We start from the raw sequence: 18,717 nt of genomic DNA, 5'->3' as shown, positions 1-18,717 counted from the left end.
GATGTATAAAGCTACAGTATAACCTCTGGACTTCTGTTGCTTACACTTCTTGATATAAATCCCAATAATCTATTTGCCTTATTACATACGCTTAGGCATTGCTGTCTTGGTTTAAGGTTGCTGCTCACCATAACCCCCAAGTCTTTTTCGCAATCTGTATGACTAAGTTCTACATCATTTAACTTACAAGTGCTAGGGTTATGGACACTCCCGAGCTTCAGAACCTTGCATTTATCTACATTGAACTGCATCTGCCACTTTTCTGACCAAGAATAGAGTTTGTCTAAATCCTTCTGAAGTTCCCTAACATCTACGTTTGAATCAATTATCCTATCTATCTTTGTGTCATCGGCAAATTTGCTCATATCACTAGTAATACCCTCATCAAGGTCATTGATATATATTATAAACAACAACGGGCCTAAGACTGATCCCTGTGGTTTGCCACTTGTTACAGATCCCCACTTGGATTTAACCCCATTTAAGCATACTCTCTGCTTCCTATTAGTGAGCCATGACTCGATCCATTACAGCACTTTTACCCCAATGCCATGAGCTGCCACTTTTTTTAACAGTCTCTGGTGCAGTACTCTATCAAAAGCCTTACTAAAATCTAAATAAACTATATCGAATTCTTTATCATGATCAGCAGCCTCAAAAGCTTTACTGAAGAAGGTTAATAAATTAGTTAGGCAGGAATGGCCCCTCGTGAATCCATGCTGAGTATCATTAATCAAGCTATGCTTATCCAGATGGCTTCTTATAATATCAGCTATAATCGACTCTAGTAATTTGCCAACAATTGAGGTTAGGCTTATTAGGTGGTAATTTGACGGTAACGACTTGTCCCCTGCTTTAAAAATAGGAATTACATTAGCCATCATATCAGATACTACACCTGTTTGAAGAGAAATATTAAAAATATTAGTCAATGGTTCACAAAGTTCCATTTTTACACTCCTTAAGAGCCCTAGAAAAAAGTTCATCAGGGCCCGGGGATTTATTTTGCTTCAGTCGGTCTATCTGTTTGATAACCATTTCGCTAGTGACTATGATATTGCATAATTTATCGTCTTCAAGCCCACTATAAAAATTTATTACTGGGATATTGTTAGTGTCCTCCTGAGTGAAAACTGAGAGAAAATAATTATTAAGAATAGAGCATATTTCATTCTCCTTGTCAGTAAGATGCCCAGAGCTATCTTGAAGGGGACCTATCTTATCTCTAGCTTTTGTTCTATAAACCTGGAAAAAGCTTTTCGGGTTAGTTTTTGATTCCCTAGCAACTTTAATTTCATAGTCCCATTTAGCTTTCCTTATCCCCTTTTTAATGTCCCTCTTAATGTCAATATAATGATTCACCTCTTTTGATGCACTTATAAATTCCTTTTTTCTATCCTAAAAGATATTTGAGCCTATTATTCATCCATTTTGGGTCATTTCTATTCGATCTAATTTCTTTATACGGGATAAATGTTCTCTGGGCAGCATGTATAGTGTTTAGAAAACTCTCATATTGATAGCTTTCTACGTTACCCCAGTCAACAGATGGTAAGTGTTCTCTAAGCCCATTGTAATCTGCTAAGCAAAAATCTGGGACTGTTACTGAGTTATCCCTAATATCATACTTCCATTCAATGCTAAATGTAATTGATTTGTGGTCACTTGTGCCAAGTTCCTCTGAAATTTTTAAATTATTAACAAGTGATTCCTTGTTTGCCAGAACCAAGTCAAGCAGGGTGTTACCCCTTGTAGGTTCTGTCACAAACTGCTTCAAAAAACAATCCTGAACTACTTCTAAAAAGTCATTAGATTCTAAATTTCCTGTCAAAAAATTCCAGTCAATCTAACTAAAATTAAAGTCTAAAAGAATTACAACATTATCGTGCCTTGTGGCCTTAACAATTTCCTCCCACAGTAGTCTTCCTTGGTCTCTGTCCAAGTTTGGGAGATGGTATATCACACCTAAAATCAATTTTTCATGCCCCTCTGAAAATTCTACCCAAACAGACTCGGTATGTGTTTTGGACTTTATACCAGTTTTTATGCAACAATTTAAACAATCTCGGACATAGAGTACCACCCCACCTCCCTTTCCAATATTTCTGTCTACTTGGAACAATTTAAAACCCTGAATGTGAGATTCAGCAGGCATGTCCCTATTTTTCATATTAAGCCACGTCTCGGTTACGGCAAAAACATCAATGTTACCCGCACCTGCAACTAATCTCAATTCGTCCATCTTATTTCTCGCACTACAACTGTAAGTATAATATATTTTCAGAAACCCTCCTCTTTTTTTCTTCCTGCTGATTTTTGTTCCTCCACTATGCCTGTTACTCTCCTTATCATCTAATGCCATTGGCTTTCCTATGTTCACCAATAATTCTTCCTATAACTGGTTTCCTTAAAACTCACACTGTCGCTACACTCAGAATACATTGATTTTCCACGAAAACCCATACCACTGTCTATTTCTAGTTTAAAGACCTAACGGCTCCCTCCACTGCGTTAGCCAGTGCTCCCACCCCAAACCTAGATAAGTGAACCCCATCCCTGGCATACATGTCATTTCTGCCATTTCCCAGTTGTCTATGAATGTCACTGCATTTTCCTTACAGTGTTTGTCCAGCCAGCAGTTGGCACCAATTGCCCTGGACAACCATTCATTTCCAACTCCTCTCCTGGGCAAAATGCCACATATCACAGGGTTCCCACCGTTCTTCCTAATTATCTCTATTGTTGTCCTATACCTGCTAATCAGGTCTTCATTCCTACGTCTGCCAACATCGTTGCCTCCCGCACTGAGGCAGATAATAGGATTGCTCCCATTACCTTTCATGATGTTGTCCAGTCGGCTAACAATATCCCCCATCCCAGCCCCTGGAAAACATACCCTCTGTCTCCTCTTCCTGTCCCTAAGACAAAATGCCCTATCCATAAATTTCACTTGACTGTCCCCAACTAAAACAATGTTCTTACCTTCACTGGTGGAGTTCGTAGAGACGTTTTCGATGGTCTTCGTTGGGGTTTCAAGGGATGTCAACTCACTCACCTCTGCCAATGATTCCTCGGTACTCATAGTGACGTTTCCAGTAGACAACACACATTCGTCTGATAACACCGAAAATGAGTTGGAAGTCTCCACAGGAGTCTTCTGGATCTTCGTTGTTTCCGCCACTCCAACAGTCTTCTTGATTTTCAGCTTCGTTCCATGTTGGCCGGCCACTGACCAGGTTCCTCTCTTGACCTGAGGACTCGCAACAGGAGGATTACTTCGAATCCTTTTGTTTTCCTCCGTCAGTCGCCGTATCTCAAGCTTAGCAATCCTAAGCTCCTCTTTTAGCTGCTGGTAGAGTTGCTCAAGAGAGGACATCTTATGCAGATTCACAGAGAACACACTGGACAAATCTTCACAGAGCTAAGTACAGGTCACCACTGAGCTAAGTACAGATCACCACTGAGCTAAGTACAAGTCACCACTGAGCTAAGTACAGGTCCCCACTGTATCTGATTATATCTATTGCTTATCATGTGTGGACATTAATACAAGCTTTGAAAGAGATTGGATGACCAGTAGATTTTAGTCACTCATGAATTAGAAATTGCCTTATGTATTCATCATTTTAGGAAATTATGATAACCTGGTTTTCTATTACAATAAACATGCACAAAACTTGTATAATACTAATGTTCTATCATATATTTACATTTTACAATCACTGGACATGGTTTTGAACTGGGGCCCGTGGAACCCCCTTTGGGGAAAAAAGGCACCATGCACGGGGCCCCCAATTTTCCCCTCACAAAAAACCCAGTGTCTTTAAGTCCTTTTTTTGCATTTGTTTTGTTTGTGCACAGACAATGCATCTCTTCTGAGCAAATTTCTTCTGAGTTAAAGGGAAGCTGTATTATGAAATGATCACCTTCCCCCCTAAAAGGCTTGGATATCCTGGTAATTCGGGGGACCTTGTTGTTTTGGCAGGTGTTTTTCCGGGATTATTATATTTGTCTAAATCCCAAACAAAACAAAATTGCCATAGGTGGTCTTTTCCCCGTCTTTTTTTGGGTTACATTTATGAAATTGAGCATAGAAAATGTCCATGAGATGGAAAAAAAATTTCAGACCATTTGAACTCTTCAAACACAGTCAACAAAACCAATCTGCATGAAATTTGTCAACCAAAAGCGCATTTTTTGTGAAATAATCAATCACTGTCACTGGTTTTAATCCGTTCATTAGCCCCCGGGATCAATTTGCCACGGGTTTTCCATTTCATTAGGTGAATGGTTGTCAACAATGTGACACCCTGGTTTGTCATGCCCCCCTTAATGCCAGGATGTCTTTGGGCCCCCGTCCCCTTCCCCCACTGGGCCCCCTGCTTGAGCCGGGGCATATGTTTAATTAGAAAAACCTGTGCCACCCCACTTGTCTTGTTCACTGCTGAAATCATTTTGATAATGGGTTTTGGGCCAGTTATGGTATAAAAGATCCCCCTTTACAAAGATAAGGGGGCCACTGTTTTTCACTACGCCCCTGAGATCCCAATAACATCTTTTTTTTTTTCAATGTTTTCCCCTTCCCTTTTGGGTATAAAAAAAACAATACCCAAAACCCCAAGCCACTTAAAGTAAAGGTACAAAATTTTTTTATCCCAAACGTTTTTTTGCTCGGATATACTGTTTGAATGACTTCCCCTTTTGAAAAAAATAAAAGCCCTTACCAATTACAAGATTCTTGAATGGATAAAAGTATATGCTGTTTTGTTTGAGATCATGAAAACTTTTCCCAAATCTTGTATAACCTGTCCCCCTTTGTAAAGGCCGGTTTTTGTCAGAAAAGGGCAACATACGTAAAGTAAGATAAACCTTTTCCCTGGATGTTTTCCACTGAAGACCGGGATAAAAATTTGGTAAAACCTGGGACCGGGTATGTTTTTATATTATGCTTATAACATGAGGCATAAGCATTATTGTTGAAAAAAGAAATACTTTTTTGCAAAAAATGCCCCTTTTTCCACCTGTGAGTCTTTTTTTGGGGGATATGAGGAAGATTTCCATGGTGGCCTAAAAATACTTTTCCCCGCCCAAAAGTTTCCATCGGGTGGTAAAAGAATAATTCAAAACCCAGTTCATTGGCCGGGTTTCCGGGGACAAGTGGGAAATTCCCACTTTTGAGAGTCATAAAAGTGGTGAGGGGGAAAAAAATTGGGTTTTGCTGCCAACCCCAATCGGTTTGCTGGTGGATACTGGACATCATAGGCTGGTTGTGCGGGGTGGTTGTGGTTTTTTTGGTGGGGCTGACGCCCCCGTTTTTGCCCTTGAACTGACGAGTCAGCAGCGGGGGTCCCAGGGGGGCCGGAGTCCTGGGGGGGTGCCACTACCACCTCACTCCACCATCCACTGTGCCTTTTGGTCTATCCATGAAGTGAAACCAAACACCCATCCTCTATATCACAAATAAAATGGTGGCAGGGCCATTTTGGGGAATGTACTCTGGGATGTACTCAGTCCCTTGGGCCCAACAGAAAACCCCCGGCGCATGTGGTGGCTCCCCAAGCTTCATTGGTGAATATGTTTCCCTCACTATCACTACTGAATGATTGTGGGCCCCAAAAAAAATCCAAAACCCCACGCCACTTACCCATCATTTACTGAAGCCGGGGCCCCGGCCAAAATTTAAACTTTCTTCTTGGGGGAAAACCGACCGGGGAGTCAGGCCCCTTACACCAGGGTGGGGGGTTGGAGGATCGGGGGGGTTTTCTGCCCCCATTATCGATTTTTTGGGTCTTTTTTTGGGTCACTAACTGGTAAAAGCCATAAAATTCATCTTCATTTCATTTCCATCGTGTCAAAAACTTCAAGATAGGAAGAGGAGAGCCCCAATTTTCCGAGGGTGAGAGCGATTTGGCGGCGGGGAAAAAGGGGTTTTAAATTCGACCCGATTCCCACAATGCTATGGGGGCCCCAAATTTTTTTGTTTTTTACACCCCACCCCCCCCAGCCCCGTTTCTCTCCATGTCCCTTTAAAAACCCGTTTAAATTTTGGGCGGAAGAATTTTGGGGGAAATCCCGGTTTGGACACCAACGGGGAAAGCCATAGATTACGGAGCGGCCCCTAAAAGGGGAGTTAAAAATTAAACCCCAAAAGGGTCCCCTCACACCCAAAAAATAAAAAATAAAAGAAAAATAACACTTTTCCCCCTTTACCGGCACATATGACCGGGAAAATTTAGGGAGTGGGTGGGGGTGAATGTTTTTTGGGTCTTGAAGAGCTTTTGGGAGTGTCAAAGGGAATTTTTTTGTAAAAGGATTCGGAAACCAGTTACCCGGGCTTGGCCCTGGGGGTGGAAAATAAAATTACTTTAAAGGGGGGGTTTTGGGATATCCCCTTTTTAGTACATCTGAACTGCTTTCCCCCTTTTTCCCCGCAAAAGACAGTGATTATGGGAATGATGGTAAGGGGCTTTTTTTTCGGGGGTACCCTGCATTGGTAGGAGATGGCCCGAGTGTTGAAAATAAAATATGTACACCATAAAGCTCCATATCATCCTTCATTTTTACTACTGCTGCTTCTCTATCTTATATAATAAGTATTTCCCTTTATTCTCTTTTTTTTCCTTTGGGACAAATAATTTTTAAATATGTATAAACATCATTTTCCCAGTGTTTTAGTGATAGTGAAAGTGATGTAAGTGACAATGAGACTGATTTTATGCCATTCAAGGATTCGTCTAGTGATGGTTATATTCCTTATTCACCAGTGAAGCATACGTTTAGGCATCGTCGCCTATGTTCAGGCAGTGTGCCATATGCAGTCCCCAAGGGTCATGGGAGGTCACGCTCCTAAACCCCAGCCACTGATACTGATAGTGATCATGAAGGAGAATATGCAGGAATGGAGGAAGAGGAGGTAGGTGGCACGGTGCCTGTAGCACATGGAGCGGTGGGTGGACAGACAAAGGACTGGCTGACACCCCCTCAACTATGTGCTGCTTCCACTCCTATCCCTCCTCCTGCTTCCCCACACCCCATGCAACAGGTCCACCCTGCACAATGTGACCGTCAGTGGAACGGGACACAAAGTATTTTCGTGCCACAGCCTTTTGATTTTGATGCGAGTGGGAGTGGCATCCACCCAGAATGTCCCATAATGAATGAGTCTACAGAGTTAGACTTTTTCCATTTATACTTTGACAAGCCTATAACGAACTTGATAGTGACCCAGACGAACAATTATTACCGCTATATCATGGACAACACAGAGGTTGCAGAATTGTCACAGCTGCCCAGGTGGAAAGATACAACAGTGGCTGAAATGCATTTATTCCTTGCCACTGTCATGCTTATGCCACATACCTATAAGAACAATGTAAGTCTGCCCGAAATGCCTAGCCATGCTAGGTGTTCTAGTGGTACACTCTGTAATCATTTTACTACATGTAAACCACACAATAACCAAATTCTGTAAACTCAGCATTGTAATCCTTATAGAGAATAAACTTTGAATGTAACTACTGGGCCACATACTACAGTACTTTATCAGTACTCCTGTTTTCTGTGATCTTCCCTGCAACAGATTCACTCTGTTGCTACGAATGTTACACTTCTCAGACAGGAATATGCCCAACAGAAATGACCTTCTATACAAAATCCAGGAAGGTTTATGTATATGAAGTAGAAATTCAGTGCATACTTTTATCCCTTCAAGAACATTGTTGTTGACGAGTCCTTGATTCTGTTCAAGGGATACCTGTCATTCAAGCAATATATACCGAGCAAACCTAATCGCTTTGGAATAAAACTTTTTGTTATGTATTACTGTGAGAGTGGTCTTGTGTTGGATGTCACTGTATACACCAGGAGAAACACACTTGACAATACCAGGCGCATGTTCGGCATTTCTGGTGATGTTCACAGGATGATGGAACCATACCTTGGCAAGGGCCATACATTGTAAACAGACAACTGGTATACAAGCCCTATGCTCGCTGATTTCCTACATGTGAACAGTACTGATATATGTGGAACAGTGAGAAGGAATAGAAAACATATGCCAAGGTTCAGTGGAGGCAGTGTTGAAGGTGCAGTGCAAGCATTTAATGCCAAAGACATCATGGCACTGACGGAGCATGACTAACGGGACATGACATTGCTGTCAACCATCTACAGAAACGAGATGGTACAAACAGACAAAGTGAACTGGGACACCAATGAATGTATCGTCAAGCCAGCTGCTGTCGTCGACTATACAAACAATATGCGACTAGCTGACAAGTGTGACATGATGATAGGGTTCATTGACTGTGTGCATAGGAGTTGCAAGTGGTACATAAAAGTGCTTTCCATCTTGTAGACATTGTAATGCTCAATGCATTCAATGTGTACAAAATAAAAACTGGAAAATAACGTTTTGCAGAATTCTCCCTGAATGTCGTTAAACAGACAGCAAAAAAGTATGGTACCACACCTGTACCTGCCCCTCAACAGTGACTTGTCCCCCAACCACACCCACAGCCAGTGGGGGAAGTGCCAGACTGAATCATCACTAACTGTCACTACCTGGTACCAGTACCACCTGTCCCAAAGAAGAAGTATTCCCAGAAAAAGTATGTTGTGTGTGCTATCACCACAAAATGACCCCAACAGCGGAAGGATACACGATTCATATGTCACCAGTGTGGGGTGGCACTCATACAATCGTGGACTTCTAGAAACCTAAGTGGGACATGTAAATATTTGTATATACAGTGGACCCCCGGTTAACGATATTTTTTCACTCCAGAAGTATGTTCAGGTGCCAGTACTGACCGAATTTGTTCCCATAAGGAATGTTGTGAAGTAGATTAGTCCATTTCAGACCCCCAAACATACACGTACAAAAGCACTTACATAAATACACTTACATAATTGGTCGCATTCGGAGGTGATCGTTATGCGGGGGTCCACTGTAGTTGTAGATACCTAGGTAGTAGGTTGGTAGACAGCAACCGCCCAGGGAGGTACTACCGTCCTGCCAAATGAGTGTTAAACGAAAGCCTGTAATTGTTTTACATGATGGTAGGATTGCTGGTGTCTTTTGTCTGTCTCATAAACATGCAAGATTTCAGGTATGTCTTGCTACTTCTACTTGCATTTAGGTCACACTACACATACATGTATAAGCATATATATACACACACACCCCTCTGGGTTTTCTTCTATTTTCTTTCTAGTTCTTGTTCTTGTTTATTTCCTCTTACCTCCATGGGGAAATGGAACAGAATTCTTCCTCCGTAAGCCATGCGTGTTGTAAGAGGCGACTAAAATGCCGGGAGCAAGGGGCTAGTAACCCCTTCTGTATATATTACTAAATTTAAAAAGAGAAACTAGTTTTTTCTTTTGGGCCACCCCACCTCAGTGGGATACGGCTGGTACGTTGAAAGAAAGAAGAAAGAGTTGTAGATAATAGAATGTGATTCAGCCAGGTGTGCAAAATCACTTATCAGTGTGTACATGTGTGTTTGTAACAGTATGATAATTTTGTATATAATATTGGTGTATAAACAACAGTTGGCAATGAAATCGAAAGATTTACTACAAAACAAAAAATCTGTGGTACCAAACTGTCCTAATCTGCTGCATCAATGATGCTACAGGACATAAATAAATGCCTTATGCAGCAGACCAATACAGAATATACTAAGAATAAAATGTAATACAACACAAGACAGTAAATTACCAGAAAATAACAGTACAATACCACATTTTCTGGCAGACAGAGGAGCATAGTATTTGTATCCTGGGCCATTTTTTATGCTTCCTAAGAGCAACTAATGAAGCTGTAGAGGGTGTTGCCACCAGTTTCAGGGAGACTCGGAATGTCAATATACAGGGAGCTGGCATTATCCTATAACTTCTTTCCAAAAGGATCAGATGTGCCCTTAAGTTTCTGAAGATGACAAACTCCTCAAGAAAACTAAGAACCCCAGAGCAACCAGCTCTGGGGTCCAGAGAGATTGTTGTGATTCAGAGGAAACGCAGCGTGCTGGGCACACAATGCACCACAGGGGAGCTGGAGGAAGTATTTAATATATATGTTTTGTGATGTCATGCTTGTTCTTATTCCCAGTTTTTTCAATAATATTAAAAAATCTCATATAGGATTGGTAGGGGGAAGAAAATACTGAAACAGCCCCAGGGAGAAACCTCTCGACTTCTTCCTGAAGTACATTTACACTCTTCTCCAAGGCTGTAGGTCCCCAGTCACTACTAGAGGTGGTGCCTCTTTTTATTTGTACAGTACAATGGACTGTATAACAAAGTACATTATTGTATCTTAAAAAAAAATACATACTACATTGTTATACTTTAATGTGTTTTACAGTTTATATCACGACCTCCAACTTCAAGAAAAATGTTCCTATGATGCAGCTGTGGATACACTGTTTGTTATACTGAACTCTCCACTGACTTTTTTGCTTCCTGTTTCATACTTACACATTACAGAAAACATGTCACCACCAAGTCTGCAAGAAATATATAAGACACCTATCAGAATAATATTGCTATATTTTGCATTACAGTTAGTCATATAAAAAAGAGCTAAATCTGTGCAAGTTATTGTGCTACAATATAAAAAAAATAACCCTATAGAATAATCACATTCAAATACAATATTTGTCTTCAAAAATATCTAGACATAAGTAAAGGGCACTAAGTATAACATACATACAACAATAACATCTTTACAAAGCTCATAATACATTCAGCATGTCATGCTAGACTTGCTCTAGTATTTCTAGTTGCAGTGTACTGTATTGATACTGAAATTTATTAATACATTATGTTTTATTATGCATATCAGAGCACTGAAGGTGTCTGAAATGAAGTTAATGTGCCCTTTGATGACTGGGACAATATCAAGTACATGAGCAAGACAAAAAATCTAAACACAGTACAAGGCTAAAATAATCCATCTGAAAATATAAGACATTGGCAAATACATTTTTTCTATAATGGTCCAAGTCGGACTGAAAGGTCACACAAGTTTCATTCTCCTATGTGTGGGTTATTTGTGTGTTACTCCAACATCAAGTTAAATCCCAAATACTATTTGTCTTCACTGACTCGAATCAAACACACACACACACACATACTTGCTCAATACTCAATACTTTACTACTCACAGCCTCCATCCCTCCCTATAATGAGTCTTAACCCTCCTGACCACCCAGGATTTATACACCCTCTTCATCAACCTATGCTGCTCCCTTCTTTCTAAATGGTAGACAGCAACCACCCAGGGAGGTACTACCGTCCTGCCAAGTGAGTGTAAAACGAAAGCCTGTAATTGTTTTACATGATGGTAGGATTGCTGGTGTCTTTTGTCTGTCTCATAAATATGCAAGATTACAGGTATGTCTTGCTACTTCTACTTACACTTAGGTCACACTACACATACATGTACACGTTTATTTATACACACTCATCTGAGTTTTCTTTGATTTTATCTTAATAGTTCTTGGTCTTATTACTTTTCCTTTTATATCCATAGGGAAGTGGAATAAGAATCTTTCCTCTGTAAGCCATGCGTGTTGTAAAAGTCAACTAAAATGCCGGGAACAATGGGCTAGTAACCCCTTTTCCTGTAAAGATTACTAAAAAGAATAAGAAGAGGAAAATTGTCAAAGTGGGAAGTCTGAATGTGCGTGGATGTTGTGCAAATGATAAGAAAGAGATGATTGTGGATGTTATGAATGAGAAGAAACTGGATGTCCTGGCTTTAAGTGAAACAAAGCTGAAGGGGGTGGGAGAGTTTCAATGGAGAGGAATAAATGGGATTAGGTCAGGGGTTTCAAGTAGAGTTAGAGCTAAAGAAGGAGTAGCAATAATGTTGAAGGATAAGCTATGGCAGGAAAAGAGGGACTACAAATGTATAAATTCAAGGATTATGTGGAGTAAAATAAAGACTGGATGTGAAAAGTGGGTTATAGTAAGTGTGTATGCACCTGGAGAAGAGGGAAGTGTAGAGGAGAGAGAGAGATTTTGGGAAATGTTGAGTGAATGCGTGGGGAGTTTTGAATCAAGTGTGAGAGTAATGGTGGTTGGGGATTTCAATGCTAAAGTGGGTAAAAATGTTATAGAGGGAGTAGTAGGTAAATTTGGGATGCCAGGGGTAAATGTAAATGGGGAGCCTTTAATTGAGCTATGTGTAGAAAGAAATTTGGTAATAAGTAATACATATTTTATGAAAAAGAGGATAAATAAATATACAAGGTATGATGTAGCACGTATGAAAGTAGTTTGTTAGATTATGTATTGGTGGATAAAAGGTTGATGGGTAGGCTCCAGGATGTACATGTTTATAGAGGGGCAACTGATATATCGGATCATTATTTAGTTGTAGCTACAGTTAGAGTAAGAGGTAGATGGGAAAAGAGGAAGGTGGCAACAACAAGTAAGAGGGATGTGAAAGTGTATAAACTAAGGGAGGAGGAAGTTCGGGCGAGATATAAGTGACTATTGGCAGAAAGGTGGGCTAGTGCAAAGATGAGTAGTGGGAGGGTTGAAGAGGGTTGGAATAGTTTTAAAAATACAGTATTAGAATGTGAGGCAGAAGTTTGTGGTTATAGGAGGGTGGGGGCAGGAGGAAAGAGGAGTGATTGGTGGAATGATGAAGTAAAGGGTGTGATAAAAGAGAAAAAGGTAGCTTACGAGAGGTTTTTACAAAGCAGAAGTGTTATAAGAAGAGCAGAGTATATGGAGAGTAAAAGAAAGGTGAAGAGAGTGGTGAGAAAGTGCAAAAGGAGAGCAGATGAAAGAGTGGGAGAGGCACTGTCAAGAAATTTTAATGAAAATAAGAAAAAATTTTGGAGTGAGTTAAACAAGTTAAGAAAGCCTAGGGAAAGTATGGATTTGTCAGTTAAAAACAGAGTAGGGGAGTTAGTAGATCGGGAGAGGGAGGTATTAGGTAGATGGCGAGAATATTTTGAGGAACTTTTGAATGTTGAGGAAGAAAGGGAGGTGGTAATTTCATGCACTGGTCAGGGAGGTATACCATCTTTTAGGAGTGAAGAAGAGCAGAATGTAAGTGTGGTGGAGATACGTGAGGCATTACGCAGAATGAAAGGGAGTAAAGCAGCTGGAACTGATGGGATCATGACAGAAATGTTAAAAGCAGGGGGGAATATAGTGTTGGAGTGGTTGGTACTTTTGTTTAATAAATGTATGAAAGAGGGGAAGGTACCTAGGGATTGGCGGAGAGCATGTATAGTCCCTTTATATAAAGGGAAAGGGGACAAAAGAGACTGTAAAAATTATAGAGGAATAAGTTTACTGAGTATACCAGGAAAAGTATACGGTAGGGTTATAATTGAAAGAATTAGAGGTAAGACAGAATGTAGGATTGCGGATGAGCAAGGAGGCTTCAGAGTGGGTAGGGGATGTGTAGATCAAGTGTTTACATTGAAGCATATATGTGAACAGTATTTAGATAAAGTTAGGGAAGTTTTTATTGCATTTATGGATTTAGAAAAGGCATATGATAGAGTGGATAGAGGAGCAATATGGCAGATGTTGCAAGTATATGGAATAGGTGGTAAGTTACTAAATGCTGTAAAGAGCTTTTATGAGGATAGTGAGGCTCAGGTTAGGGTGTGTAGAAGAGAGGGAGAATACTTCCCGGTAAAAGTAGGTCTTAGACAGGGATGTGTAATGTCACCATGGTTGTTTAATATATTTATAGATGGGGTTGTAAAAGAAGTAAATGCTAGGGTGCTCGGGAGAGGGGTGGGATTAAATTATGGGGAATCAAATTCAAAATGGGAATTGACACAGTTACTTTTTGCTGATGATACTGTGCTTATGGGAGATTCTAAAGAAAAATTGCAAAGGTTAGTGGATGAGTTTGAGAATGTGTGTAAAGGTAGAAAGTTGAAAGTGAACATAGAAAAGAGTAAGGTGATGAGGGTATCAAATGATTTAGATAAAGAAAAATTGGATATCAAATTGAGGAGGAGGAGTATGGAAGAAGTGAATGTTTTCAGATACTTGGGAGTTGACGTGTCAACGGATGGATTTATGAAGGATGAGGTTAATCATAGAATTGATGAGGGAAAAAAGGTGAGTGGTGCATTGAGGTATATGTGGAGTCAAAAAACGTTATCTATGGAGGCAAAGAAGGGAATGTATGAAAGTATAGTAGTACCAACACTCTTATATGGATGTGAAGCTTGGGTGGTAAATGCAGCAGCGAGGAGACAGTTGGAGGCAGTGGAGATGTCCTGTCTAAGGGCAATGTGTGGTGTAAATATTATGCAGAAAATTCGGAGTGTGGAAATTAGGAGAAGGTGTGGAGTTAATAAAAGCATTAGTCAGAGGGCAGAAGAGGGGTTGTTGAGGTGGTTTGGTCATTTAGAGAGAATGGATCAAAGTAGAATGACATGGAAAGCATATAAATCTATAGGGGAAGGAAGGAGGGGTAGGGGTCATCCTCGAAAGGGTTGGAAAGAGGGGGTAAAGGAGGTTTTGTGGGCTAGGGGCTTGGACTTCCAGCAAGTGTGCATGAGCGTGTTAGATAGGAGTGAATGGAGGCGAATGATACTTGGGACCTGACGATCTGTTGGAGTGTGAGCAGGGTAATATTTAGTGAAGGGATTCAGGGAAACTGGTTATGTTCATATAGTCGGACTTGAGTCCTGGAAATGGGAAGTATACTGCCTGCACTTTAAAGGAGGGGTTTGGGATATTGGCAGTTTGGAGGGATATGTTGTGTATCTTTATACGTATATGCTTCTAAGCTGTTGTATTCTGAGCACCTCTGCAAAAGCAGTGATAATGTGTGAGTGTGGTGAAAGTGTTGAATGATGATGAAAGTATTTTCTTTTTGGGGATTTTCTTTCTTTTTTGGGTCACCCTGCCTCGATGGGAGACGGCCAACTTGTTAAAAAAAAAAAAAAAATCTATATCAGCAATCCCATCCCTACTGTTTGAATTATACCTTTTTTTTTTTTAACATATTGGCTGTTTCCCACCAAGGCAGAGTGACCCGAAAAACAAGAAACATTCATCATCACTCACTGCATCACTATCTTGCCAGAGGCATGCCTACACTACAGTTCAAAAACTGCAACATATCTCCACCCTTCCTTCAAAGTGCACTATAACTATCATACCATAACATAATATTCAAACTTATGCACTTATTCTCTGCATAATACTCACACCACACATTGATCTTAAACATGATATCTCCACTGATTTCAGCTGCCTCCTTGTTGCATCATTTAATAACAATGTCTCACACCCATACATAAGTGATGGCACTACTATACTAAACATATGTACTATTTCCATGCATTTTCAAACATCCTGACTTCAAAATTTCCTTGTACTGTATTTCTTTTTAGGAATTTATACAGAAAAAGGGGCTACTAGCCCCTTTCTCTCCCAATTTTAATTACCTACAACTTGCATGACTCAATGAGAATCATAACCATCTTCCCCATGGAATTTGAAAGGAAATACAACAGAGATAAGAACTTCATATTAAAAAATACAGAAGAATGCAAAGACTACATATTTCTTTTTATTAACACATCAGCCATTTCCAACCAAGGTAGGGTGACCCGAAAAAGAAGAATCCCTTTCATCATCATTCACTCCATCACTGTCTTGCCAGAAGCATACCTACACTACAGTTAAAAACTGCAACATCAACATCTTCCCCTTCAGGTCACAGGCACTGTACTCCCACCTCTAGGACTCAAGTCCAGCTTACTGGTTTCCCCTGAATTCCTTTATAAATGTTACTTTGACCATACTCCAACAGCATGTCGAGTCATAAAAAGTATTTGTCTCCACTCGCTCCTATCTAACATGCTCACACATGCTTGCTGAAAGTCCAAGGCCCTTGCACAAAAAAACCTCCTTTACCCCCTCCCTCCAACCTTTCCTAGGACGACCCCTACCCCCACCTGCCTTCCACTACAGATTTATACGCTTTGCAAGTCATTCTACTTTGTTCCATTCTCTCTAAATGACCAAATCACCTCAACAACCCTTTGTCAGCCTTCTGACTAATACTTTTATTAACTCCACACCTCTTCCTAATTTCCACACAACAAATCCTCTGCATAATATTTACACAACACATTGCCCTTAGACACAACATCTCCACTGCCTCCAGCCTCCTCCTCACTGCAGCATTCACAACCCATGCTTCACACCCGTATAAGAGTGTTGGTACCATTATATCCTCGTACATTTCTTTCTTTCTTCTTATTTTAGTAATTTATATATGAGAAGTGGATACTAGCCCATCGCTCCTCTCAATGGGCTAGTACATTACATGGAAACACTATAGAAAGCAAAGGACAAGCAAGAGTAGATTAGCCAGAAGAAAGCAAAGGACAAGCAAGAGTAGATTAGCCAGAAAAATTCTATAAGGATGAGGAGAGAGGTTAAGTGAGAATTTCAAAATGTCAGTAGCAAAAGCAAAGTCTGAATCAAAACTGCCTCACAGGCACATCAGAAGAAAGACAATAGTTAACCCTTTGACTGTCGCAAGCCCCTTTCTGAAACTCTCATTCTATGTCGAAAAAAATTTTGAAAAAAAAAAAAAAAAAATTATTTTTTTCTTATGAAATGACAGAGAATCTTTTTCCGATGGTAATGGCACCAAAAGTGCGAAATTTGATCAAAAACTTATGGAATTACACTCCCGCGAAGTTAGCGACCTTGGCGACATTTACGCATCGGTGATTTCGCTGACTTTGAGCCCTATTTTTGGCCAATTCCATTGTTCCAGTCGACCAAACTCATAGCTATTTCTTTAGAACTTCATTTTTTCTATCGACCGAGTACAAAAAAGCGCCCATTTACCGATTTCAACTACCCAATAAAGTGGTCAGAAATTGGCAATTTGCCAATTTCAAGCAATCTAAAAAGATGCCAATTTCAAAATAGGGTCCAGAATTAACAATGCAGACATTCTTGGCACTAAAATAACATATCCTCTACTCATTAGTTATGTCTCTAGGCCCCTCTTAAATTACTCTTGCTTTCTATTTTGATTTTTTATTCACACAAAATAGAAGATTTACTGTTATGCAGACTACTGCATTATTGTAAAAATGGTATAAATAATATCAGTGCACTAGTGAAAAAATATCAGACTCCCCGGTTGACATGTATTGGATGTGTGGTGTGATTTGCTTACTCCTGAACATTGGTAAAAATCGAACATTTCTGCTACTTTGAGCTCAATTTCAAGGTCGTTTACATCGTGAAACTAATCAAACTCATTTCTATTTCTGTGACATGTTTTCCGTTATATCCAATGAGACCAAGAAAACGAGAATACAACCATAAATACTATGGGTAAATACACCTCAAAGTCGGCGTTTTAATCGAAAAACAAGGGCGGAGTTTTTTTTTCTCATTATGCACTGCGTGCTGCAGGATTTTTTTTGTACAGTGCACACTGACCACTTAGACCCATTCTCTCACATGTGGGCCTACCAGCTTTCTCCTGCTTGATTTGAAGCCGCTAGAATTATTGAGTATATATACGTCCAAAACACTGGCTCGTAAGATGTATATATATATACATGTATGGCCGAAGCAGTCAAAGGGTTAAACACAGTATCAATTAATGAACGCTTGTTCATTAATTGATACTGCTAACAATATGCTGTTGTTTTTCTTAAAACTTTGATAACACATTGTACATACCTGTGGGCCAGCCACCTGTTTTTGATGACAGCAAGCTTGAGAGAATCACAAGTGAGTGGAGTGAGCAAATTTGTGTGGATAGCTCGCCCCATTCCCTCCATAACAACAAGGTCACAGCCCCACTGCACTATTTCATCCACTAGTGAAAGTGGAAGACGACTGAAAAATAATATGAACATTAATTTGAAAGTTCTCCATATTAGCTTTGTTATTTAATTAGTTTTATACGCCTCATTTCTTCACGTGTTTTTTTTTTTATGTGTACCCTCAGTCTTTAATCTGTTATAATCATTCATTATACACCACAAACTGATCCCTTTGTCAATCACCAATGTTAAATTTCTTGTGCAGGTTTAAATGTTTGAGTGATAAGCCCATACAAAATTCTTCCATACTGCACATCCTACAAGTATGGTAGATCTCATAAACAACCTTCCCCAACTGAAGGCCTGTATACAGAAGCAAATATTCCTATGCAAAACCAACATAATGCCCATTGCCGTCATCATTTTTATCTCTTCCATGATCTTCACGATCTTCTTATGTATGGCATAATTGAAGACTTACATTTATTGTGGTCCTTCAATCCCCATGTTCGAACTCTGGCAATGTCTCTTAATTTTCCTTAATGTCCACCCTATATACATTTACCCTCTCTATACCCAAAGGCTCGTATGCCTGCTACAAACTTGTAATCTGTCTCTCTCTGTCTCTGTCTCTGTCTCTCTCTCTCTCTCTCTCTCTGTCTCTCTCTCTGTCTCTCTCTCTCTGTCTCTGTCTCTCTCTCTCTCTCTCTGTCTCTGTCTCTCTCTCTGTCTCTGTCTCTCTCTCTGTCTCTGTCTCTCTCTCTGTCTCTGTCTCTGTCTCTCTCTCTCTCTCTGTCTCTGTCTCTCTCTCTGTCTCTCTCTCTCTCTCTCTCTCTCTGTCTCTGTCTCTGTCTCTCTCTCTGTCTCTCTCTCTCTCTCTGTCTCTCTCTCTCTCTCTCTCTCTCTCTCTCTCTCT

The 18,717-nt window shown here is 40.2% G+C and overlaps 1 protein-coding gene across 2 annotated transcripts in view; it reads right to left on the bottom strand.

Moving 5' to 3' along the window:
• Window positions 1-10,336: 10,336 nt before the first annotated feature.
• Window positions 10,337-18,717, bottom strand: part of LOC128690971 (4'-phosphopantetheine phosphatase) — a 91,494-nt gene continuing 83,113 nt past the window's right edge. For both annotated transcript variants that reach the window (XM_053779787.2, XM_053779788.2), the window contains 2 exons: window positions 17,716-17,874; window positions 10,337-10,508 (listed from right to left, as the gene is read on the bottom strand). In XM_053779787.2, the coding sequence (XP_053635762.2) occupies window positions 10,403-10,508; window positions 17,716-17,874 (265 nt within the window). In that variant the 3' untranslated portion in view covers window positions 10,337-10,402. The remainder of the gene's footprint in view (window positions 10,509-17,715; window positions 17,875-18,717) is intronic.

This window comes from Cherax quadricarinatus, chromosome 24 (assembly GCF_038502225.1).
Source record: "Cherax quadricarinatus isolate ZL_2023a chromosome 24, ASM3850222v1, whole genome shotgun sequence".
In the NCBI taxonomy this organism is placed as follows: Eukaryota; Metazoa; Arthropoda; class Malacostraca; order Decapoda; family Parastacidae; genus Cherax; species Cherax quadricarinatus.
Note: the sequence above shows the minus strand (reverse complement) of the source record. Positions and strands in the feature narration are given on the sequence as shown.